Source organism: Botryllus schlosseri, chromosome 4 (assembly GCF_051294905.1).
Source record: "Botryllus schlosseri isolate E-star chromosome 4, Bs_hap1, whole genome shotgun sequence".
Classification (NCBI taxonomy): Eukaryota; Metazoa; Chordata; class Ascidiacea; order Stolidobranchia; family Styelidae; genus Botryllus; species Botryllus schlosseri.
The window spans coordinates 15423853-15451448 of NC_137239.1; the positions used below are offsets into that span (position 1 = coordinate 15423853).

General features: G+C 39.6%; 1 protein-coding gene and 1 long non-coding RNA gene across 3 annotated transcripts in view; both read right to left on the bottom strand.

Annotated features, from left to right (window-relative positions):
* LOC145438227 (uncharacterized) overlaps window positions 1-27596 on the bottom strand; it is a 442041-nt gene that overhangs the window by 226339 nt on the left and 188106 nt on the right. The window lies entirely within an intron of this gene.
* Window positions 9516-26049, bottom strand: LOC145438216 (uncharacterized). 2 transcript variants are annotated; one of them, XM_080315609.1, is made up of 6 exons: window positions 25914-26049; window positions 25124-25219; window positions 22160-22255; window positions 16325-16420; window positions 12767-12862; window positions 9516-11679 (listed from the first exon to the last, which is right to left on the bottom strand). In XM_080315609.1, exons 1-6 carry the CDS (start codon window positions 25932-25934, stop codon window positions 11632-11634), a joined length of 453 nt encoding a protein of 150 aa, XP_080171735.1. In that variant the 5' UTR covers window positions 25935-26049; the 3' UTR covers window positions 9516-11631. The 2 variants fall into 2 exon arrangements, with proteins under 2 accessions (XP_080171735.1, XP_080171736.1); XM_080315610.1 differs by lacking the exon at window positions 12767-12862 and having other exon boundaries at window positions 9517-11679.

The window sequence follows — 27596 nt, forward strand, 5'->3', positions numbered from 1 at the left end:
CGAGAAGGCCAGTAATCACGAAACTACGGCTCTTGATTGGCTAATAGGCTATGCTTCAATGATCACGACAGCAGCAACTTGCTGATCAGGGGATCAAGGAGTCTGGTACCGGCGGCGATTGTGAAAGCGCACTGTCGGTAGGTTGGCAGATAATGATTTAGGATTACTTCAGAGCATCTTGAGGTACGAAATACATGATGAACAAACAACAGCTGATTCACAAAAACGTCTAAAGCATGACCGCTTTGTTGTGAAGGAAAGCGCTGCAGCCTACATGCCTTGTTTGCATCGAGGGAAAGCAGAGGCGCTTATTGAAGTGGCGAACGAATTCATTATTTCAGAGGGGATCTATCATCAATGAATACAAATATAGAGCTTAACAATGACACTATACTTTGTGTGATCTGCAGTGGGCTTCAACTGTAGTATATAGGTGACGTTTTGAAGGCTCTAGGGATCGACTGAATCGGCCGGTTATGCTTGGCACTTCTCCGATGCTTACAGCAAATTCAATTCCCCTCTGAAATAATGAATTCGTTCGCCACTTGAATAAGCGCCTCTGCTTTCCCTCGATGCAAACAAGGCATGTAGGCTACAGCGCTTTCCTTCACAACAAAGCGGTCATGCTTTAGACGTTTTTGTGAATCAGCTGTTGTTTGTTCATCATGTATTTCATACCTCAAGATGCTCTGAAGTAATCCTAAATCATTATCTGCCAACCTACCGACAGTGCGCTTTCACAATCGCCGCCGGTACCAGACTCCTTGATCCCCGAATCAGCAAGTTGCTGCTGCCGTTATCATTGAAGCATAGCCTATTAGCCAATCAAGAGCCGTAGTTTCGTGATTACTAGCCTTCTCGCCGTTCTATGGTCGGTGGCACGTCCATTCTTCGGCAGCAACTTTCAAACGCTTTGCACGAAATCTTAACGGATTTCATGTGAGCTTCTTTTTGGCCCATTGTTGTTTTTTATCAATAATCTATAGAATAAGACATTACAACCGAGCATTTTTAGGATTTTTCAACTAAACAACCCGGTCCTCTGTCGCCAGAAAGAATTTTTGTATAATCTTAAAATTTCACACTAGTTGTCGTTGCTTAGCTGTTCGTCCGTGTTTTTGTTCAATTTTTTCCTCTGTGTTGCTGCATTGTCTCATTGTATTTGTATTTTATACCTCACGCGCTCTACTTTTCAAGTTGCTTGTTGCTATATACGCTGCATTGTTGCTATGGCTGAATTTCCATTCATGCTATTTATAAATTTGTATTATTGCGTCACAATTCGCCATTTGGTTTTGAATCCATCTCTGTTCTGTATCCTTTATCGTGCCGGTTGCTCTTGATAAGAGGCACGCGAAAAGTTCTTCGAGTCAATAAAGATGAATATACTGTTAAAAGCCGTGTTCAAGTTCTGTACCACCAACCAGTTATTTTTCAAATTATGGACAACCCTAGTAAACACAAATAGCGCAGTGGTATAATCCGCGGCTGCAACACCAATGGGTGCGGGTTCGAGTCCGACCGAGGTCGACTTCCGAATTCCGATACCTAAGTGTTGGAGGTTTACCTAGGCTCCTCCTCGCCACCTCATCCGCGTCAGCGGTGTCTTACAAAAAGCCTAGAGGTGGGCCGTGCTATAAGTCGGCAGTTACGGAAAAATAAGAAGAATATCGGCATGGTGTAAATGACCATAGTAGTCGACAAACACCTTGAATACCGCAAAAACAAACAAACACGATGAAATAATTGCTATTCAAGAATTCGTTGATTATTGCGGCAACTTTAAATTTTGCTGACGTAAGCGGATTTTATTGTTTTTATCGAGATTCAATTCTCCTCTGCGTTTCGTTCTGTATCGCTTTTTCGTCGCTCCACACAAGAAAATGCTTTCACGAATAGGTGTACTAGGGAACATGGAGAACACATACAACGCAAAATATAGTGATCAAAGTAACGGCTCTTCGCATGATATCACCGAGAAGCCTTCGCAACGTAATGCCTTATACATGACTTTTTCCGGATTTGATATTGATCCACAAACACCTGTGACGAGCGGTGAGGTTCCTGGTAGGTTTTGTTTGTTTGTTTTATTACATCATTAGCGCTTATCGCACATATGTTTATTTGCGCCCAGCACATGAATTGCATTAACACAATGTCTTTTGCGGTCTTGTTTCGTCTTTCTGGTCATTGGCTGCCATCTTTCCCGAGTTCGGCTCTCTCTTCTTCTGGGCTTTTCAGGGCGCTGTATATACAGCGAGATCGGCGATGAGGAGCCCAGATAAACCTCCGACACATAGAAACATGGCCGTGACTCTAACCACCAACCATTGGTGTCGTGACAGCAGTGTGACAGCCACTCGCTTCCCCTTCCTGGTAGGTGAAGAGTCAGATGTACAAATATATGAATTCAAAAGTCTAGCTAGTTCAATTGGGACTTGCTGTTATTGCATTATCACTTTCCACACCTAGGCTACGCACGCAGCTATTACATATAACATATCTACATTCTATAACACCATGAAACAAAAATGTAGTTGAGCCGATTTTTTAATATTTACAATACCATATTCCATAGTAAAACATGTTTCTGGCATTTATTTGCCTCAAGTGTCTTTGAAAAATGTCATTTTAGGTTTTTTACACTGCCCGCACCATGTTTTTCAAGCTCCTTCATTGAAATTCCTATTAACTGTGACGTCACATTGATTCAAAATCATGCAAACAAAACAACTTCAGAAAAAGTGTTTCCATCCTTTTATAATCTATGGTAGCCACTATTTGTGCATATTCCTTCGTTTTGTTAGTGGATTTGTAGTACGTCCAATAAGGAATTATGCGTATTCTTAAAGGGCAATTTTGAGTAAAACGATAAATTACAAAAAGAGACATTTCTCAAAGACTAGGAACACTTCAAAAGAAATTTTTGTATTTTAGTGATTGGTTTGGAATAGCAAAACACACTATATAAAATTTTGTTCTCAAATAAAATTTTGCAAAATTTTGTTACGTGGTGTTATTTTTGGTCGATAACAAGAAAAGAGTTCTCATTTCACAGACGCAACTCACGCAAACAAAACCCCTTCTGACGATTTTTAAAGTGTTGATTTGTTACTTGATGCATGGTAAGCTATATGTGTTCAATATTAAATTTTTCATTAGCATTTTCATACCTCCAATGAAGAATTATTGTGATTAATACGTAGCAATTATGAGTAAAATAAGAAATTAGAGAAATTGACATTTCTTCAAAATTTGGGACACTTTGGGAAAAATATACAATACATTAATTTTTTTGCCAACTAAAACTTTTGCAAAATTCTGTTACATGGTGTAATCCAGGGGCGGCTCACCCACCCCAGGCCCGCGAGAGGATTTTGAGTGGCCGGCGAGGTAATTTTTGAAATTAGTGATATTATCTAAAATGAATTGCCCAGATTGTGAACTTGCAAGGCCAACCAACAATTTGATTAGTCTGGCCGCAACACTTCGGATGTTCATGACTAAAATATCAGTTCCGACGCATTGGCAGATCCATGGGCTAGCCACATTTTTGGTAAATCTTCGTACATTACAATAAAGTAGAATATTTTGCGGTAGATTTATTTAATAGTAAAAATTTACTTTATGCTTCGCGCAATATGTTGTCACTCGATTTCTTACTTTTGATATTGTTACCCATCCTGAAAATGAAAGAGCACCTAATGTACCAGATCGAGTCTAACTATCTATATTCGCAATTACGAGAAAAAGTGTCCTCCAACATGCGACCTTGTGTCTGCGCTCGCAGAATATCGTCGACGATGAAACCTATAGACACAAAATGATTGACTCGTGTTTACCGAAGCTTTCGATGTCGATATGTCCAGGCGCCGACTAGTCCTGTCCTGGTAAACTGGGCCCAACGATATACGCAGCAGACCCGCAGTATACTCAAATTATTCAACTAACAATATTATTGACCTATAAACTTCGAAAAAATTTCGCGCTTGGCGCGGCTAGTGGCCCGCGCTTTGGTTGGACAATTGCATGCGGCCCTTTGGCCGAAAAGGTTGGCCACCCCTGGTGTAATCGAAGGTCCCAGTATGGATGGAAAATACATAACAGCTACATCAGCGGTTGTATTTAGTCTACATCACCTGTGCGCCACCTGGTTATTGTTTGTCTGTGCTCTGATTGTACGTAACAATGCCTAAATTAGAATTTACCGACGATTCTGAGGGGTTTCAGGTGCCAAAGCGATATTAATATTTATATTTTCGTAGTCAGTTTTACAGGAATATTCTATTATCAGTATAGTGAAAATAAATTCTGAGGATGGTAATGATGCAATACACTATCTCAGGTGAGGCCTGGCCTGCCTGTGCCTCGCCTGTGTTTCTTGAACGATAAATATGCGAACTCCGTGTCTTCTGGCGAAAAAATGTTTCATATAGGGTTGCATTTAAAACAAAAATCAGTCCAAAAAAAACACGTTTAAAAGAAGGTTCTTGCTTTAAACATGTTTTTTATTGTTTTATTTTTAAAGCCTTGACGTCACGAATATTCAATTGTGACGTCATCGTGGATTGACATTGACACTTGCAAATATAGGGTAAATATAGCATCTATGACAAAAAACCTGTACTATAGTTGTTTAACCAACTATTTTGAGGGTTCCAACCATCCCATATCGATATACGTCGGCTATATCGGGTGGTAATTGTCCGCAGGCTGATACAACATGTTTTTGGAAAGTATTTACACAATTATGGCATAATTTTACAACTTACCAAAAACACAATTTTTTTTCAAAAGGTCTTTGTTTAAAACATTGTTTAAAACATGTTTTAAAGAAAGTGTTTTAAAACACCGTTTGTTTTTAATGCAACCCTGGTTCCAAACTCGTTACCTGCGAGTCCTGCAATGCTTTGTGGTGCATTCCAATTCCTTCCGAAGTGATATTAATGGATTTCTGGAAAATTGTACCGGATTGAGGGCATGTGTCGTCTGTCGTTTCTATTACTTGTCACCCGACAATGTCCGTAATAGTTTCAGTTAGTAGATTTTATCGAATGGTCTCATATACTTTTGTCACCTAATCGGAGGTGATTACCTTTGAATTTGCAGGGTGCATCATTGGGACTATGACACAAATGGCATGTCCCACTAGAAATAGGCGGAACTTTCAAAACAATTTCAGATACCTTGTTGCAAGAGCTATACTACCCAGCTATTTTACAATTCCACTTGTATAAGTGACGCAAATATATCCCTAAACTACTTTCCACTTTCTAAATTTTAAGTTTGAAAGTAAATATACTATAGTTTCTCCTAAAGCCAAGTGGAAATAGCGGAAAGTCTAAATACATAAGTACTTGAGTATGTACCGCTAGAAGTCAAAACGTACTTGAATACTCCCAATATTCCAAGTACTTCATTATTGACCACCTCTGGTTCAAGGGAAATTGATCTCGTGGTAAAATCAATAAGGGATTATCCCGTCGAAAAACATCAATCGACGTCAGTAAATGATTGCCCTTTGGTGACATTGTCATTATATGCATTTCAGTAACATTTCATCCAATGCAGCTGAGTCCTGTGTTAGTTTAGAATCGTAACCAAAGTTCCGAATTATTTCACGACGTTTTGGCCTATAAGAGCTTCGTCGTATGTATTCAGTGCAAGTTGGCGTACGGGCAACTGTCAGAAATCGCCTTATTTATCCACGAGAACGTCCTGGAATGCATGACATTTATTTAAATATTTGATTCCGCAAATGTTTCATCGACGTCACGACGACATAAAACGGGCATACTAAAATGCGAAAAGAGTTTATCGTCATGCAAATCAACAAACATATTTAGTTAAATCCACCAAGCGGTATTGTTGAAGCTATATTCCAAAGAACATACTGTGTTTCTCGTCAAATGTATGAAATATAGCTCTTGAAAAAGGAAGTGGCATTGTTGGCAATGCGCTGTAAAAGATATTTACGCAAATATATATAATGTTTAGTTAAAATAAATTTATTGTAGAGAAAGTGCTTTTTCTATATCAAATGAGTGTGGATAGTTACCGGATTAAAACAAAGCTGAGCGTCGCATTGAATCGGTAACTGTGATTGAGTCAGCAAGCAATCAGCATGGATAATAATGACTCGAATTATGAATGTCGCGATTTTTTGGTGACGCGACTTGACTAGAACCATTTTCTAAAATTACGGACTGAGCCAAGTCTCATCAATCGGGAATTGGACGGCCAAGAGAGACATTTAATTACAAATTCGAATAATAGTCAAGATAAAACGTTATTGGTATTTCCCATTTCGTTCAGAGACGTCGTAGCGTGCGGACGCATCGTCGGTTCAGGTCATTCAAGCTTAGTAGATTGGGCAATCAAGGCAAGTGGCCGACTAGCAATTGACGCTTCGGCATGACCAGATATGGATATGGAGACAAGAACCTCCGCAAAGAGGAAGTCTTCAACTACCTCAACTTCTTCTGAGGAAGAATGCGAGGATGGGGAGTGGTGTGAAGTAAGAGGCAAAATACCGGTCAAGAAATTTGCGCTGAGGGGCTATGCAGATGGGAAGGATCGGGAATCTAATAGCCAAAAAGCAACAGATCAGCAACTTGACATGCTGCTATCGTGGTCTGATGGAACAAGCATCGGACACCAACATCCTACAAAGGTATGTGAGGCACTAAAGATAAACATTGCGAATTATGACAAAATACGTAGATTGCCTTCTGGAGATCTAGTTGTAACTGGTAAAACCAAAGAACAGGCTGATAAACTTCTCAATACAGACCAATCAGGAGAGGACTCCTATCTGATTAAAGTCAAAACCTCATTATTTGGTGTCAAACCTTATGGAGCACGAGCAGTGATATCTGATAGTCCGCTGGATATAATAGAAGAAGAGATCTTGAAAGAGTTTTTTGAAATTGGCGTCAATTTCGTTAAACGGCTATAAAGGGCCAAGTAGGAGGGAAATACGAGAGCAGCGTCTCGATTTTGTTACGTTTCACGTCTAAGACATTCCCTGACAAGAGCATTTTTCATACTTACGGTTCGGTTCCGTACCAAACCTTATTACCGGTCAGATGTTATGAGGTCCACACATAAGAAAATTTAGGTAGTAACGTCTCGAGAAAGCTCGCATCAATGTCGCGTAAGCGGCAGTCGGGTGGGATGTACACATTGTACAATGATAGGCCATGAAGCTTCACACAAAGTACTTCGTTGTCGGTTATAGCAACTGCTTCGATGCTGGAGTTATATGAAGATTTATTAATGATCGCCAATCCACCAGAATGAAGGGATTAGTCCTTTCTGTGACAGTGATATCCAGGAAATTTCGGAGAGTGTTTTTCGATAAGGTGTGTTTCTCGGAGAATCATGGTATCTGGAGCGCGTTCCAGAGTCGTGAGAAAGTGTTTCAGTTCGTGATGCTTCCTATATAATCCTCTACAATTCCAATGTAACAAGTTTAGTCCTATATTATCCATTGTTTTTGGTGCTTGTCATCGGATTGGTGTTATTGGTGTCATTGATATCATGGAAGGGTTCGAAAATGTTTCTCATCGTCACAGCATCTGCCTGTCGACTGAGATACTTCAAAGACACTTCAGATACTATATTGTAAACGTCGCACTCCGTGTCATAATTACATGCGGCCAATGTAAGCTTCACGATTTCAGCCAGAAGTGCGATAAGATGGATCGGGTCGATAAACGCTAATGAAGATTGATTATTTGGTTCCGAATCAGGATGATTGTTCGGATCGTTGCTTTCATTGTCGTTGTTTATGAGATTCGAGGTTGTTTCTCGCGGAACCTTTCTGTTTGTAGCGAGGTATCTCGGGTTGATGATTGTTGATCGTTGCTGATTGCTGAAACGCGTTGCGCTGTCTTGTGTAACTTCCAGAGGTGGTCAAAGTAGTCAAGGAAGCTACTCAAGTAGAAGTAGAAGTAGCGACGGAAAAAATCTACTCAAGTACAAGTAGAAGTACTTCTTCCATAAACAACCTGAAACTACTTGAAGTAGAAGTAGAATTGACTGAATTTAAATGTACTCAAGTAAGTAAGTAGTTTTGAAAACAGTCTTAATTCGTTCGCATGGACTGTCAAAAACTACAAATTGAGCTATGCGAAACGTGCAGAGAGCTTGATTCGTATTGATGCATCCCATACGATATCAATTTTCGACAGAATAAGCATTCTTTCGCATCATGGGATGCAAATTATAGTACTTATATGAAAATGCGATACTAAGCTTTTGTTTAGTAGAATACTACGTTTTAGAGAACATCATGTCACGGCGCCCGACCCCATATGATAAGGCCCCAAGTTTAGGCGAAGAGCAATACGGAGAAGTTGTATCGGATACAGTTTCAACACTTTGCGCGATTAGTATACGTTAATAACAAATATTGGGGATCGTAAAATTTATACTTAGTGTAACTTTATTTTCGGAAAATTGAGGCATTACTACAGTTGCATTAATGCTTCAATATATGTTCTGCCGACAAAAGAACTGAAGGTAATTAGAACTCAAAGTATGATACTCGGAATTGAATGTGAAATACAAATGCCACTTCTAAAAAGCGGAAAATATATTTTTCTTTTGTCCATAAAGCTTCAAAGGTGATCTGCTAAATCAGGTGTAGCGTTCAAAAATGCCGGATTTTCCAGATTAGCTGGACACGTCATTGGCTGCTAGATTAAGATATGATACGTAATTTCTATATTGAAAAACGGTACTTTCAAACGTTATGGTGGGCCTTATTTACTGTGATGGAATATTTGATGTGGGCGACAATGCGGTGTGAACGGAACCAAGCAATCCGGTACCTAAATTATATTCACTGATACTTTCGTGACAACATATTTGTCACTCCATAACTACTGTGCGCATAGCGCAACAAAATTTCGGGGCTTCAATTGACTTTTATGAATATTAAATGTTGGTACTTCGTGAAAACAGCCCCGAAATTCCTCAGGCTATCTTCCGTATTGGGGGATTAAACTACTTCTACTTGACAAACTGAAAATAGCGAAAAGTAAGTAAGTAGATCACAAAATATTACGAAGTATAAGTAGAAGTAGAGAAAATCAGATCTACTTGAGTATGTAGCAGAAGTAGAGGAAAACTACTTGAGTACTTCTAAAAAGTAGAAGTTCTTCGTTACTGACCACCTCTGGTAACTTCACTGTAAATATGGTTAGCTTGTGTATCGTCAATAGGTGTTGATGTTTCGGAATTTAGTATTGATTTAGCTTCCGAGTAGGTAACCTTGGAAAGTTTCTTTATTACTTGTAATTTCGCCGATCTTTGTATATCGGGCACCCGCCATAAGCAGCACTGTGCGGTTGTTTACAACTAATGCAACGTAAATCTTTGGTACACTTCTCAACCTCGTGATCACGACCCTCACATTTTTACAGCAATAATTTCCACGACAGTTCGTTTTTGTGTGACCATATCTATTGCATCCAAAACATCTGACCGTTGGCGGGTTATAAGATTTGGTACGGAATCGTAAGTATGAAAAATGCACATAATCAGGGAATGTCTCAGACCTGAAACATAACAAATCGAGAGGCTGCGTTCGTATTTCCATTCTACTTTGCGCTTTAGCCGTGTAACGAAATTTACGCCAATTTCAAGAAACTCTTTCAAGATCTCTTCTTCTGTTATATCCAGCGGAACACCGTATATCACTGCTCGTGCTCCATAGGGTTTGACACGAAATAACGAGGTTTGGACTTTAATCAGGTTGGAGTCCTTTCCTATTTGGTCTATATTGAGAAGTTTATCAGCCTGTTCTTTGGTTTTACAAGTTACAACTAGATCGCCGGAAGGCAATCTACGTATTTTTTCATAATTGCCAATGAAGATCTAGTGCCTCACATAGGCCTACCTTTGTAGGATGTTGGTGTCCCATGCGTGTTCCAGCAGACACCGATAGCAGCACGTCAAGCTGCTGATCTGTTGCTTTCTGGCTATTAGATTTCCGATCCTTCCCAACCACATTATCCCTCAGCGCAAATTTCTTGGCTGGTATTTTGCCTCTTACTTCGCACCACCCCCCATCCTCGCCTTCTTCCTCAGAAGACGTGAAGGTAATTGAAGACTTCCTCTTTGCGCAGGAACTTGTCTCCATATCCATATCTGGCTACGCCGACGCGTCAATCGGACACATGTCTTGATTACCCAATTTACTAAGCTTAAATGACCTGAAACGACGATGCGTCCGTACGCTACGACGTCTCGGAACGACTGCTAAGTTATCAGATGAAATTTCAACTATACTCTCTTTGAGCTTGAATTCCAGAAAACAATACTATCTTCGTTTGGATACCAGCACACGTCGATATTAAAGGCAACGAGACGGCAGAACTATTGGCAAAGTCCGCAGCAAAGTCATTTGAAGGGCGGAATCCTACAAATACAGTTTTGACAGCGACAAGGTGACAAGCGAAGCAAGTCAAACTGAAATATTGCAAGCAAATTGGGAACCAACTTTATCCCGAAGAAGATAAAGGCTGTCATTTCCAACTTTTTCGTGAATCCGCTCATCATAGTACATCACCTCTCGAAAATCGCTTAAGTGACCGAATATTATTTCGATTGCGCTCAGGTCATTGTGGACTGGACGCACACTTGTTTAAAATTGGAATCGCACTATCACCACATTGTAGGTCCTGCAATGAACCTGTGACGTTTGAACATTTTCTCATGAACTGTCCATCACATGAATTTCATAGAACGTTTCTGCGCCGTGCTTGTGTTTGTATGAACATTCCATTTCGCTTCGTGTACCTACTAACGGATCCAAGCAACTAGAAATACGTGGTAGAATATGTGCTGAGTTGTGATCAATTTATTGGAATTGTTGCCTTAAAATATTTGAGTAATGTCGTGGATCACAAGACCTAACGGTGATAGGCGCCACTCTTTTTCTTCCAATAAATAAATAAATTATTGGTATTTCGCCTATCAATACTGGCAGTTGAAAACTGATAAGGGAGGAAACTGTTTAGGGTGAAGAAAATTAGTGTGTTATGAATGCTAGGCATTCGATATCGCCTAACCTTAGTTATAAAAAATGTGTTGAACATGATTTGACGTCGAAACTGAATAGTTAACATAATGACTTGGACTTCGACCTGGACTTTAGTCTCAAAACTGCCTCGGACTCAACCCTGTGCTCGACTTCGGTTCGGACTTGACTCGATGGTGAATTGAAAATGAATTGACTTGACTCGAGTCAAAACTATAAACGTGAAATTGACTTGTGACTCGGACAACCTTGGTAATCAGATTGGACTCTGTGATTAATCACACAGATTATATTATTATTGATCCCATCATCGCACCATCGCATATATGCCAGTGTTTCTCTATCTGGGAGAGGGACGTGGTTGGCTCAAATGGGGTTACGAGACCGTCTGTTGGGTACAACCGACCGCGTTATCTTTAACTAAGTAACGTTTTACTAGTACTGAAATTACGACGTATGTCGGTCTAAATACCATTCTAGCATGCTGCTTTTTCGAAATAGAGAAGTGTAATTTCGATGAAAGGAATGAAATATATTTGAAGTTCTTTTATCGATGTATTCACGTCTTCTCTTTCAGCAGTTCATTTCGCGACGTTCTTCGTCATATACACCAAATATTTCTGCATGTCCTTGAATAATAGTTAGTGTCATTTTATTAAGATGCCCAATCAAATGAATTGTTTGCTCATGACGAGCCCCTACACTGGCAGAGTATTTTTTTATGAGTCGTGATGCGAATCAGCATTCATCAATACCACCGTGGCTGATACGAAGAAATGTTCAAGATCCATGGTGCACAGGCTTCACTGTGCATCATAATTTGGAAAACATAATGAGGAGATAGGTTTATGGCGGTGGTTTCTAAACTTTTTTGGCTGAGCTATAAACCGCTCGCTGCACACATACAAAAAAAGTTGATTAATGTGTATTCGCGTGGCAATGGCTATACTTGATTGTACGAAAATATATATGACTGAAACGATATTTAGTTGTCAAGCATACCCGCATTTTTTAGTTGTCAAACATACCGCTATTTTGTCGGTTTCATAGCAGTATCTCTCGGCCACAGCTTTTAATTTCGGTCAAACAAAGAAGAGGCTATGTTCGCATAGCCATTAACTACCCACGTATACTAATAGTTTAGATCATAATTTGCGGCACGATTTCTTGTTTATGAGTTGATTGAAATAGGTTATTTCGCGACATAGCAGCCCAATTACGATGTGGGCATTACCCTACTCGTCGGCGATGCCATGATTAGTTTCATGGACATGGTAGATTGGTCACATCTGTTTCTTTATTAGCTATTACAGAAGTTTGTCGCTATGAAGTCGGATATGCTTGTCTACATAGCCTATGTCACATCTTCAATAACAAAGAGTCATTTTTCGAAATTTCAAGAAGACTCGCGGCACATCTGAGAGTCTGTGGCGGAACTACAGCACCTAGTTTGGGAATCACTAGTGTCTGGCATCACATTATTTAGTAGTATTTACATAAACCACCGGACACTATTTCAGCAACTTCAACATTACGACATCACTAGTAGCGGGCCTACAGCCTGCATTCGATTCCATAAAATGCTGTTTCGTTTCGTTATATCAAACTAGTTTACCTTATGCAACTTATAACTATTGAGACGGACAGAGACAGAAGAGAAAAAGAAAGAAAAGAAAATAATCTAGTTGTTAATTTTGAGATATGATAACAATATACCTCACACAGCTTCAATATCGACGTTTCCAGCCTTGCTCTTTCTTCAGTTGACTCTCTGACGGTCTTTCTGATCTCGAGCTCGTTTCTTTGTAACTCCTTCAATAGTCAAATATAACTATAATTGTAAATTATTATAGTTGAGTTGGTACGATCAGATGTTGTTAAAATATCTATATTTCAATTCTTGATTGGTCCATTCGAGAGTGAGTTGAGATAGACCTATATACGTTTTATGTTCCTGCATTTACGTTAATGACCAAGTCTCAGTTGTATAGGGATAGCAATCAGTGACCTAAAAATATTTCCTTTTTAATATTGCATTTCCTTTATATGATCTACGTCTTCCGTGGTCCGTATGGATGTTGACATTTGTCGTTCATCTACTGTTTATCTATGTTGCTCTCTGCACACGTTGATGATCCCTTCGAATGGATACATAGACATATTCTATCTGTGAATTAGTGGCAAATTTTCAGACGTATATATACAGGGTTGCCATCAACATGGACCGAAAAATAAGGACAGTCGAAAAATTAGATTAGCACGAAAAGCGTTTTTGTACATACTTTGTATTTATACGAGCCGGGGCATATCACATTCCATACTTGTCGCCAGAACAATATGCTACAGCAACTCCCTGTTATTAGAAAGTGCTTCATGGATCTAGGTTTACCTTTACGCGGGGCCGAAAAAACACTTCGGCAGCCCCTCCCCCCAAAACACATTGGTCTGGGGGCCCATAGGGTGATGAACCAAACTTCTTCACCTCGTTCTGATAGAAGTCAACCAAGATGGAAAAAGGCTATACATAAAGTTTAGACAAAATCATTTTTGAGCGTATTATGGAGCAAGAACTCCGGCTACAATGCTTGTAGTCTTCGTTCTGGCCGAAGCAAACTGCTTTGCGATGTTGGAATCGGGGAATATTGCTTTGAACAATTGCGATGTGCAATCGTTGTAGAGGAATGGCTGCTGGTGTTTGACATTATGGAATGCCCAGGTACCCTCAGCAGCAGCTTCCTAGTAGTCTGTGGTCGTTGGTGTTGATCGACTTGTGAAAAGATTATTCATCGACTGGCTCATGACACATTTCTTGTGTTTTGGGGTACCAATGTGAGTCGAAATAGCGGTCTTTCCTATGGCCTCCAGCTTAATGTCACAATTGCAGATATTGCAATGTGCGAAACACTCGCCCTTCAATCTTCCTTTGATACCTTTGAATTCTCTCTAACATAACATCGTTGGGTTATATTTTCATCTGAACAAGTCACACACAATGTACAATGCGATAAGACACGAAAAATGTTTTTACGCCTGCTCATTTTAATTAAACAGATTCAGCCTAATTAGTAGCTGAAACTATATGTGCAATATAATTTAGATAAATTTATCGATGATTAATAGCTTTACTACTTTTTAACTCAAGTGTCGACTGCACTGCGCCCTTTTCCATTACGCAATAAATGCTGCCTTCCCCACAGTTTAATCTGCTGACAAGACGGCAGAAACGTGGTGATGCTGTTTACTATACTAAAATGTAGGGATGGTGTGAACTTGAGGTTCACGTTCGCGTTCTGTGTGTGAACCTCGGAAATTTAGAGGTTCGCGTTCACAACAGAACCTTGGTAGGTTCTGCACTGTGAACCTTTTTCATATATTACAATTTTCACTTCAATATGATATTTTTGGTTCGAATTTATTGCATTTTAACTGTGGGCCACTCTATGCATGACGCTTGCAGCATAAAAAATCAACACAAAACGAGCATGCGCCTTGACAATCTCAAAGATTTTACTTGCTTTGTTACAAAAGTTTGCGCTAAATATCCAGCTTCCCGTTTATGAATATTTAGTGACTCTCTGCTGTGAGCTTCAGCTTGACCAGCAATCACGTAACATCACGAGCGACAAGCAGTACCTGTAGTCAGCGGATGATGCTTATTCAACCAATCAATGAGATTGAAATCGCTTTTTGATGTAATAAATCTAGTAGTCAATCTTGACTTCATATGTTTACTGTATCATTAAAACAAAATCCGTGCGATTGAGGCGTTGGCTACAATTATATCACTTGTGGGGTAGCCTAATATCGGTACCAAATATGGAAACATGTTTTACGCTCTGCCGAATATCAACGTAGCAATAGTCAGACGCCGAATACATTGTCCGGTCTGCCGAAGACCGTTAAGGCGTAAGCTTATATTCACTGGCAACTCCTCGTCGAAATTGTCGGCAAAGTGACGGATGATAGTGATTTTATGGGAGTATCATATCATTTGACTGCCTCAGTTGATAGATATAGCGAGGTTTCAAACGCCAATATGTATTTAAGCATTGTGTCGTTATGTGGCCTGAGTCGTCGCTAGGTATCGTGTAGACTGTAGACTACATTAATATAGGGCATAGGCTATCACTTAATTGAAATGTAGGGTTGGAATTAGCAATATGACGTCACGTGACGTCATGAGGTTCACGTTCGCGTTCACACAGAACCTTTCAAAAAGGTTCGCGTTCACACGAACCTGAACCTTTCAGAGGTTCACACCATCCCTACTAAAATGACGTCCGCTGCGATAGCTTGGTGCAGCCGAAACTGCTATACCACTCACTGCCATAGCTATCTCACCACTTAGAAGTCAAGTCCTGTGATGTGTACGCCACGGGAGTTCCTTTCATTTATGATGTCATAAACTCTCGACGCAAAAGCATAATTTTAAAATATTCTGCAACACAGATACCCGAGGAAAACGATCGAAGTACTGTAGTTGTTGAAAACAAGACAAAATAAGGACGCTAGTCGAAAATAAGGACATTTCTTAGAAATAAGGACAGTTGTGTTTTCTAAGACGTGACCCTTTAAAATACGGACAAATCTTAGAAATAAGGACGGTATGGCAACCCTGTATATATATGATCGATGGAGTATTCCATGATGTTGGGGCGGAACGATTCGCGGCCGGCGGTTCCGTGAGGTCAACGGGGTAAAATAGTGCCTTAGTCTAGCTTTGGGATTCCGACATTGTGACTTTTCCCTATTTTGATGGATAATGAAACTGATGCTCATGCGTTATGTGGGCATTACCCTACTCGTCGGCAATGCCATGATTAATTTCATGGACATGGTAGATTGGTCACATCTATTTCTTTATTAGCTATTACAGAAGTTTGTCGCTATGAAGTCGGATATGCTTGTCTACATATGTCACATCTTCAATAACAAACAGTCATTTTTCGAAATTTCAAGAAGACTCGCGGCACATCTGAGAATCTGTGGCGGAACTACAGCACCTAGTTTAGGAATCACTAGTGTCTGGCATCACATTATTTAGTAGTATTTACTTAAACCACCGGACACTTTTTCAGCAACTTCAACATTACGACATCACTAGTAGGTGTCCTACAGCCTGCATTCGATTCCATAAAATGCTGTTTCGTTTCGTTATATCAAACTAGTTTACCTTATGCAACTTATAACTATTGAGACGGACAGAGACAGAAGAGAAAAAGAAATAAAATAAAATAATCTAGTTGTTAATTTTGAGGTATGATAACAATATACCTCCCGCAGCTTCAATATCGACGTCTCTAGCCTTGCTCTTTCCTTCGTGGATTCTCTGACGATCTTGCTGATCTCGAGTTCGTTTCTTTGTAACTCCTTCAATAGTCAAATATAACTATAATTGTCAATTATAATAGTTGAGTTGTTACGATCAGATGTTGTTAAAATATCTATATTTCAATTCTTAATTGGTCCATCCGAGAGTGAGTTGAGATAGACCTATATACGTGTTATGTTCCTGCATTTACGTTAATGACCAAGTCTCAGTTGTATAGGGATAGCAATCAGTGACCTAAAAATATTTCCTTTTTAATATTGGATTTCCTTTATATGATCTACGTCTTCCGTGGTCCGTATGGATGTTGACATTTGTCGTTCATCTACTGTTTATCTATGTTGCTCTCTGCACACGTTGATGATCCCTTCGAATGGATACATAGACATGTTCTATCTGTGAATTAGTGGCAAATTTTCAGACGTATATATATGATCGATGGAGTATTCCATGATGTTGGGGCGGGACGATTCGCGGCCGGCGGTTCCGCGAGGTCAACGAAGTACAATAGTGCCTTAGTCTAGCTTTGAGATTCCGACATTGTGTCTTTTCCATATTTTGATGGATAATGAAACTGATGCTCATGCGTTATACATAACCAATTGTGTCTCCCCCTTATGAGTTTACATGCGATTCGATATAAACATAGTCCTACCATTTGGATATGCGGTAGCCTATTAGGAGTCAAGAACATGACGTCTCGCGACATGATAGGTTCGTTGTTACGTGCACAAGGGTAGCAATCATCAGGAGCACACAGGACCCCCCTAGATTTTTTTATGCCGGATTATCTGGAGTAATCTTCAAGCAAACGCTATATATAACTATAGGTACAACCTACTGTGAGCATGAGCATCAGTCGTTTTCCGTTCATGGCGTGCGCTACTTTGGTATGAACAGTGGGGTCGTTTGAGATATTGCGTTCGTTTGGGTTACTGCATGTATGGATTAAGTTGGTTCCAGATCGATGTTGCTTCAAAATATTTATTCTTTCTGTTGACCGGGATTGGTATGTATCGGAAAGAAATTTGTGATTTCCAACAGACTGGTACGAACTGAAACTACCAACCTAGTTATAACTATAGTTGATGGTTAGCCTAACTATAAGTACTATTTTTTAGTAGTTCCATTCAGGGCTTTGAATCAGTCGTAAAATTTAAACTGCTCCAGCTCAAGCTCAAGCTCAGGAGTTCATTGATACCACTTTTCCGTCTCCAGCTCCAGCTCCGGCTCCGGCTCCAGTTGTGAAAACTATGGTTCATTGGAGCCGTCGTCGTCGTCGCAAGAAACCGTCATTTTGTGTGGATGTGCAAATTCCTGTGAAGTGATAATCACTTCGTGTGTCTGTCGTTGAAGTTATATCCTCACGAGAACGCACTTTATACTTCAAGCCATTGTTATGTACAATTGTGCAACATGTGACGTGACGTTTTGATGCAGGCACTGCACTCGTTAATATCAAGCCATTCAGTGTAATCTAATCTTGATATGGTGTGATTTTTTCTATTGTAACTGAAGAAATGAACGCATGTCGCGACCTTATCAGCAGAAAGCCACTTTCTACTACTTTCTCTACGGTCCGTCGTTGGTCAAATTTAGTGGAATGTAGAAGGTTCCTTTTCAAACGAATTGAATCAAGTCATAATTAGCACCACTGAAAATCTGGTGTTGCATCAATATTTGAGAACTTAATTCATCGCCGTGCACTGTACGTACAAGTAAGTAACGTATTAAAATACAATCTCGCGGGTGAAATTGCGCGACAATTTATAAATATCAAGTGTATCAAGCACACAAGAATGAATACACAAAATTGATGTCTACAAATTGAAAAGCGCGCATCTAATCACCAGTTGCCCTCTTATAACCAACACCATAGGCTGGATCCGACAATGCATTGAGTATTGACTCGCTCGCATCCAGACAATAGTATGCGGAATAAAATGGCGTTTCGGGCTGCTTCGATGCATTTTCCTATTTACGCTCGCAAATTGTCACCGGATTAAACGATCATGCGCCCGAATGACTTTCAATTCGTAGGCATAAACGATAACACACTGTCCAATATCGCGCTACAACTAAAACAAAAAACGATCAACAAAGAACATGCATTTGCTCATCCAATTCAAAAAGGAGACGATGATTCTCGGCGTGCGACATGCGTGCCTCCAAATCGACACGTGAAGCAAGGTCACGTTTTTTATCCTCTGGTGTCGCCTATATATTTGTCTCATTACTCATTAGTAAAATTGTTCAGCCCACATAAGCATCAATCCCTTTTTGTGACACGCATGGTCATTACTTTTCGAACCCCACGATATTGGCCATCGGTGTTCTTCTGATGACGAAATTGCGGGTATACCCACAATGCAGTAATTACGGAGTAGGCGCGGCATATCCAACCTACCCATGAGCTTTGGTGCCTGTGTCTGAACGTGCTTACTGGTTAGTTAGAAAAGATGGTGCCAAAGAGGAAACAATTCTTAATTTTGTGAACGATTATCGTAAAATTATGTGAATTCACCCATTAGTAGTAGATAGCATCTTATGAAATACATCGGAGCCGGAGCTACTTTTTAGACAACCAGCTACAGCTCAGGATCCGGCTCGTTTTGAATGTTATGTAGAGCAGTGGTTCTCAACCGCCGGTCCGCGACGACCATTCTGCCGGTCCGCCAGATATTTTGTAATATTATACTTCAATTGCAAAATATCATAAGTGGAAGGCTTTTTGATTGATAAATGAAGCAACATATCTCATTTAAAACTGAATCAAAACATCCCCATTGTATTCGTACTCCGCATTTCTTGGTACGTATGGTGGTAGTGGAAAATGAGCAAAGGTCTTTGTCCCGACTCCGAAACGCTTCTTCTCTCGATATTATCGAATAAAAGAAAAAGATTCTAGTTGGTGTATTCCAAGGATTCCCAACCTTGGGGTCGCGACCCCAACGGGTCCGTTTGCCTATTCTACGGAGTCGTGGGAACAGAAACCAAATACCAATGACCATTGCAAGAATGCCATTGAACCGGGTGCTATTGGTAGTTCATTTCGGAATATTTGAGTTTATTTTGCAATATAGTACAATTAATGATTTAAGACAAATGCGAACTCGGCAAACAAGTTATCAGATCAGTCGAAGCGTCGTGCCAACCATTATAACCTAAGGTTGGTGTCCGACCACCTCCATGAAAATAAAAATGTCGTGAGCATAGAAATCAATGGGATGTTAATTTTACTTCCAGGAAAACTACAAGTGACGGATAGCGCTATGTGTTAATCAATTGGTTCTCAAACTGGGGTCCGAGGTTCGTTTTTGGGTCCGCGAGACAATATCTTGGACCGCGAAGCACGTTCCGAAAAATTCAAACTATCCAGAAAAAAAATATATTTTTGGAGTATGAAAAAATTCAGGCAACTTATTATTAAAGCAAACTCGATGGTGGCGGAAATAATATCGTGAATCATCATAAAGTAAAATATTTTGGTGCTAAATTATTTTATTTTAGTCTCGCTTCGCGCGATTTAGTGTCACTATTATTTTATTGTGCGTATAAACACCCCGGAACAAAATACGCATGAATATACAGAATTGAAATCTAAAGAATCTTACTACATTCGCAAATATGAGAGCATCTCCGTTGAAATACTGTAATCTAGGGGCGCGTCCAGAGCGGCTGCATTATCGGCATTTCGGCGCTGACCGTTTCCACGCTAGTAAACGCCAAAACATAGAGCGGTCTGGCCAGCACGCGACTTCACGTGAAGTGCGCTGACAAGAAGATCACTGGCGGCATGTTGGCCGGAACCATATTGATATATTCAGGCACCGTGACAGTCAGCACCGAATATTTATAATGCTTCAACAAATTAATTACTGTAATATTGACCAATTTAATCCCTAAAAATCTTCACGATTTACGCGACAAGAAAATAACTGTTGACTGATTTTCATACCCCTGGTTGGTGCTTACTAAGCCGATAGAAACAAATTAATAAGTTTCGCGTATGCCGTTATAATTCGGCTCGTTCGTGAATCGGATGTATAAAGGGTAGTGTTGAAATTACCGGAAGCGGTAAGAGGGATCTGACGGATTCTTTTCCCAGAAATGTAGTTGATCGCCCTATGACGACCAAGACCACCGTTTTTGGGTGTTTCGTGTTAATTTGGTTACCGTGAGTCATACAAAAGATTGCCAAGGGACCGTTTCTGGAAGTTTTCCTAAAAGTTTGAGACCCACAGAATTAACAGAACAAACAAACACGCTGAGAGCAGCCGAGCAACTCATAGATTGTTGTCTGCATTTCCACGCTGAATTTCACGTGGCGGTAGGCCTACTTGACTACTTCGATTCGATATACTGGTAGATAGAAATCGTTCCAAAACGACGATATATTGGTCTTGGACGGAGAAGGAGATTGACACGTCCATAATTGCATAATTGCTATTACTGCGCACATATGGTCGCCAGCTTTCCAGATAGGTCAGGAGTATAGGCTCCGGGCGGGGTGCTCACTATTTTATGTAGTCAGCGCGCCAAGTTGAGAGGTGGGGTCGCGTAACATTTTCAAATCGGAATTAGGTGTCTCGAGGTCGCGACCATAAAAAAGTTGGGAACCCCTGGTGTAGTAGTTTAATCCACGGCCTTCGACACACTACCGCAGAATTTCATGAATGCCGTCATGAAAACAAATAAACCCGCAAAATGTCACTCTCTAGTAGCATTCTTGCAAAAATGGTTGGATGCTTTTATCGTATAGCTGCATTTCGGGTTTATTCAATTTTTGAAGGTCTACCGGTCCACCGACTATTTTTTAAAATTTTACCGGTCCGCGAGCTCAAAAAGGTTGAGAACCACTGATGTAGAGCTCCGCTGAAAATACACGGCTCTGGGGATCCGGCTCCTTGCTCCCGGTCCTTGCTCCCGCTCCGGCTCCAAAGCCCTGATTACAGTTCTATATCTAGTTGTCCAGTTTGAAAAGTCAGTAGTTCTAGCTCCAATAACGGATTAAAAATCTAGTTATGAATTGTGATACCGGTGTTATGTTGTGTGTTGTTCCTACAGCCATTGCCAGTTTCGAGTAATCACTGCTCGCATTTCTGTCGTTAAGGTCAGTCGGGTGTCGATACCCCTCCCATTTCAAATTTGTAATGATGATGTACCCATAAACGACTATATTAAACATTTTTTGTAATGCCATATATGCCGCGGTTTCAATTATCAAAATAGAGACCCATCTTTTAGTGAGTGGTTCCAAATATTTAGTCGGTGCAGGGAAATTTTGTATTGTTTCGCCTATAGAAGCTATAGATTTCTTTTGATCTTTGTGACTTGATAAAAGTATAATTTTACATCGTCTAAGAACTATTTTTCGAGCAACCTCGCCACAGCACATGGTCATAATGTGCCATATTCGTTGAGGAACGTTGAAGGATATCGCTGCCATTTGATGAAACATTTGGTGCTCCGAAAGCGTCGATCGTCCAACAATTCTTAGATTTTGAGGCAAAGTAACTTAATTGACCATAAAGATGTTTACAGTAAAATAAAGTTAGGAAATTCATCTGAAATGTTTAAACTATGGATACTACCATGGCTCTTTTCGGGACCCGGACCTCCGATTAACCAAGACTCATTCAGCGAACACGAACGTTAAAACGTTCACAAATACTTCGACATTAATCAGTCGTCACAGGATCCGTATTCAACGTCTGGTATTGGAAAATGTACCCCTTATATACCTTGGCCTAATGTTGTAAAATATCCGCCTTATATACCTGATTCATCTCCAATTTCCACTTCCTCAAACTTTCTCTGTTTTTAGTAGACATGTCGCCGTTCTCCAAGATCTTGGCTTCGTGTCTTTCCAAATGCTTCAAAAACATAGGCGGTCTGGTTAGTAAACTTGAGTGTTGGGATCAAGTCACAACCTTTGAGTCTCGAGTCATCCCGAGTCATTGCACATTTTGACTCGAGTGAAGTCAAGTCATTCGATTTTTGAAGGTGACTCGAGTCAAGTCAAGACCAGTCAAGTCAAGTCACTAGTCAATTCAACATTCAAGTCAAGTGGATTTTTTGACGTACGAGGTATATAATTACATCATTGTATTTTGATAGCTGTTCGAAACTCGCCATTTATTTTGAATCGAGGGACGAATATAGAGTTGAATAAACATGAAAAACGGGGTCATATCGCTCACGCATACTTTTAACTGTTAAACTACGTGTATGTAACTGCATAGCATCAGTCTATAATTATCAGCCGAAATAGAGAATACGAAACCTCAGAAAGTTGAAACGAATTGATATGATCCCACCTACACATCGGCAAGATAGAATTTAGGCCTGCGCCAATGGTTGACGGGTAATATAAACTTATACACTCTATTAAAATTCGATTTAAATCATACAAGAGATTAGATCAGTGGCTCCCATCGTGAGCGATATTACCCCCCAGTGGGCGATTTTGAGAAACAAGGGGGGAAAGGCCAAAGGGGGCGACTGGGGGGGGGGCAAAAATGTTAGAACGTCCAATGAGATATATTTAATTAACACGGCCAAAAAATAGACGTGGAGACGGCATATGACATGAAAGTTGACTGAAAAAAGGTCAAAACTAGGGCGACATTTTTGACATGTCAAAATAAATCAATTTTTTTTGTCATAATTGTAGCGCTAGGTCAAAAATTGTCAAAGAAAAAAGTCAAAGAAAATTTGCCATCTGCATTTTATTTGTATCGTAAATGTTCGTATTTATTTCAATGTGCATTTTCATTTTCATTGAATTATGCCGAAATAAAATATTACAAACAAAAAAAATCTGTAAGCTTATGATACGATATTTTACATTTTTAGCCTACGTTATTATAGGCCTACCGTTGTAGACGGCACAATATCTGCTCATTGTGAATCATAAACGGTCAAACGAAACAAATAGGTTGACATGGTGTTATGCTGAACGTGCCGCAATATCCTAACTCAAGTAAAACTGCGTGGGCATTGGTTCTTGCATCAAGAAGCGCATGGTGAAAAATTGTGATGTATAGACAACATTTTCAGAATGAAGCAACACGGTGTGTCACCAGCAGTGTACGCACAACTTCGGTGTTGCCAGCCAACAACTGCTACTGTTGAACATTCTTTCTCCATTCTTGGCAAGCTACTTAGTAAGGACAGACACTTTCAACCCGGGAATGCTGGAAAGTGTCTTTTCGTTTGTACTATACGACAAATTTTAATTATTTCCAACATAATGCGTGATTTACCCACTGGAATTCTTCATAGGTGCAGATTTCGTTAAAATAAAGTGTTTTCATGTAACAATTTGTCAGTTTCTGAGTCAAATAAGTTTTTTCAAGCCAAACTTTTTCATAAGGACGGACAGTTCCAACCATAAATGAAGATAGGTACTACAATTCTAATATTATGTGTGCAAACACCTAATTTACATCCATGAGGTCAAGATTTGGGTAAAATTATGTTTTTTTTAAGTCAAGAAATGTCATAATTATGAATTTTTAGGTCAAAATCTTTCCTTTTTAGGAAAAAAAATAGCAGTTACGAAATAAAAATGAAGAAATTGACCTAGTGTAATGACCATAGTAGTCGACAAACACCATGAATATACCTCAAACAAACAAACAGACTGAGCCGAGATAGAATAATGCTTGCCGACCAACCCACGGCTTTTTGTATGGCGTCCTGCTATGCTCTTAACGTGGAAGTTATAATTTGTATTTTCCAGCTATCTCGACACTATGGTCTATTTACGTTCTGTAACAATAGTGTCTACAACACCGCGTACCCTTATATGCTCGGTAAATTGACAAAGCGCATTACATTCCGAATATCTCACAAGCCATTTTACTAGGGTGTCATGTAGGGCATTGAGACGAGATTCTCACTAACGAAGTAGGCTACTTCTACTTTTTAAGAGAACTCAAGTACATTTTTTCAACTTGCACTGCGTCTTCAAGTGGTTATCTTTTTAGAATACGCTACTTCCACTGCTACCATAATAAGGACAGGCAGAGGAATTACTGAGATGGGAGTTGTGTGCGGAGTGGATCGACGTCAATAGCTTGTTGTAGATTGTGGGGGGTCGTCGACATTAGGCCACTAATGTTCGGAATCCTCGATGATATCAGTTGGGTACTTCTGTCGCGTTGCAAGAGGGTGATATCACATTTCCATTGACGTAGGTTGGATGTTGTTAGTCGTACAAGTCATACTTCTGTATCAGGAGTCCCGAACCTTGTACGACTCAGTCCCTCAAAATTTATGCGGAGCGATCAAAAATCATAAATTCTGCCATTGGCAAGCATCTGTTGGATAATCCTGTTTGTGCGAAAAAGACAGATTTCGAGACGTCAGAAGGGGTCGCTCACACTTTCATTTGTATGCCTTGGAGTGGACTTTCATCAAAATGCACCAGCCAAGGCTATGTAAACAAAAGGAGTTCGTGTACCAGTGAAACATGGTATATTGAACGCTCTCTTCTTCAAAATTTCATGCTGGTCACGTCATATTTTGTGACATGATTGTTGATACACAATATTCTTTCCAATTCTTTACTAGTTGCTGACGATTACCCCTGATGAGTGTCAGCCGAAAAAATTATGGATATATTATTTCCTGTTATGGTTTATGAAAGTCATGAGTTGCGTGAAAAAAAAGACCTATAGCCTGCTGATATCTACTTACTCAAGCAACGAAATTCTAAAGAAATGATCCCATCATACCTCAATAATCTTCTTATTCATCGTTTTCAGCTCATTCTTTTCACGAATTGTCATTTCGAGGTGGTACCTGACGACATCCAAATTCTTCTGAACCTCCTTAAATGATAATCCGTTTAGTAAGATATCGCATTATTGTAATTATTCGCCCAATATGTAGGCGTAACATTGAACAGACGGGTGTCACATGATCGGGGCGAATTTAGAATCATGCTTCGCAGTGACGGATAGGAGGGAGAAAGTCATCCCGACATCCGAATTATAGGATTTCGGGATGGTAGTGTCAGACTGATGAGATTAGCAAGAACACGAACGTGAACACGGCAATATGACCAATCAAATTCAATTCAAATTACAACCAAAATGTACCTATATGTCCACAAATATTTTTGCGTTTCTTTGTTTCCTTGCATAGTGATAAAATTGTTAATTGTCTATATTAGCGATGTACACCCAATTTGGCTAAATTCCGACAAATAGAAACCGTGCAATCCCAGATTGAATTTTCGGCCAGATTTGAAAATTATATTACTTAGTATTTACGTTGGAAAATTTTGTGAATGCGCCAAAACCAAAGAGACGGGCCAGAATGACTAAAATCTGCAGATGCTCATTTCGCGCATTTGCATTATGGCAATATTATCTCAATAATTCGAAGATATTTTTCGCGTTTAATGCGATCAATTTTATGTATGAACAATTTTGTTACGGCTTCACATTACTTATATCTCGACCGCTTGTTACGCAGGTTGTACACCCCTTCTTTATGGGTACGTTACATCATATTACTTACTTTGGACTTTGAATTTCCCATGGTCCAAGTGGTAAATCTGCGTTGTACTATCTTCGCAATTCGAAAATAATTAGTTTCATATATATCAGTTTCATTTAATGTCTACAGATTAATATAATAAATTAGTATTATAGTGTCCCTATTTGTGACCAGAAATGAATGAGAGTTTATCACTACCTTCGTATGCTCTTCCACGCGACCGCTTATACTCTTCACTCTAATTCAATTTTATTCTTTCCCTTAAAATGCTATACAACCCCTCACAGTTACTATATGATAAATTGTTCGAAATAATAAATATATTTACTCCACCCGCTTGTATTAGTACCCGCTTGCTTGCTGTATTTGTTTCCAAGGGATCGCTCAGTGAGATGGTGAGTGCGCGCAGACTCGTCGAAATTTAGAGGGAACATCGGCTCGAAGTATAAATATGTCGCTTTGACTTGGCTTACTAAAGATTTTCAGCTCCTTACATTTTACAGGAAATCACATAAAGGATATACTATTCGTTTATTTCAATATGCAGGTGTGCAACTTTACTGTAAAATATGTTCTTTATATGTTTTATTTAGATATGACTACCATACTTTTTCTCAATGTTCTCGCGTTATAACAGGGGTCGTCGACTCAAAACGGGTCGCGGGCCACTTTTCAAACTTCGTATAGGTCGTGTTTATTTTGCATCGGCACATTTCCTCACATTCCATTTTGAGCCCTGCGTATTTTGATTGATTTTTCTGATTCCGTTTGTAGCATGTTTTGATCAGCTGGCACGGTCAGTTCAATTAATGAACATACCCGATTATTTTTTAGTTTGATTATAATCAATTAAATATTTAAATAAATAATCACATCAGGGCGGTTGCTCCAGATTTCGCGGTCAGTGGTAACTGGTACATCCCACCGAATTTTTACTAGCTCGTTTTGTGTCACTGGTGCTGGGCTGAAATCATACCAGATTTTTTGTCGAAGTGGTGATGTTTTAGTGTGTGTATAATTAAAGATCAATTTCTTGGAGGTACAGAACTTCAATATACAATTGAATAGTATATTCATATTGAAATGAACCCGAATATTTTCGGCTGACACTCGTCGCAGGGATAGGCTAATCGTTAGCCACTAGTAGAGAATTAAAAAGAACATCGTATATCAACAATCGTATTACAAAATGTGACGTCACCTTCATGAAATTTCGAAAACGAGAGCGATCAATGTACCAAATGCTGACAACGTCTTTTTCTACTAGTTGCTGACGATTGCACCTGACGAGTGTCCGCCGAAAATATTCGGGTTCATTTCAATACGAATATACTATTCAATTGTGTAATTCAAGATGAATGAAGTGACTGATCCTGATTTTTCTCTATGTGTATTCGGTGATTGTTTATATAGCTGTCACGCAATATTTATGACCTGTTCTCGACCATGCAAACTTCGCAATCCAAATTTGATGTTTATGGTACGCACATTAGCCTTGGTTGCTTCGCGCATAGGTTGCAAATTAGTTGGGTTGCGTTTGCCTAAAAGTTCAATTAGGCAGCAGACAATATGAGATGCAACCAGCTTGATTTTGAATAAACGACAAATAATATTGCGAATTCGCTGAACGAAACGAGTCAAAACATTTGCACTGTTGATGTTATGCAGGCATAGAAGAGAAGCTGCTGTCGATTTAGTTTATAG

Bases quoted from the DNA above. Each gene is read 5' to 3' on its own strand.
- LOC145438216 (XM_080315609.1), bottom strand. From the start codon at position 25,934: ATGGGAAATTCAAAGTCCAAA. The intron at 16,421-22,159 runs GTATATAAGGCG...TGACTATTGAAG, and splicing joins GGAAATTGGAGATGAATCAG to GAGTTACAAAGAAACGAACT. The intron at 12,863-16,324 runs GTATATTGTTAT...TGACTATTGAAG, and splicing joins CGATATTGAAGCTGCGGGAG to GAGTTACAAAGAAACGAGCT.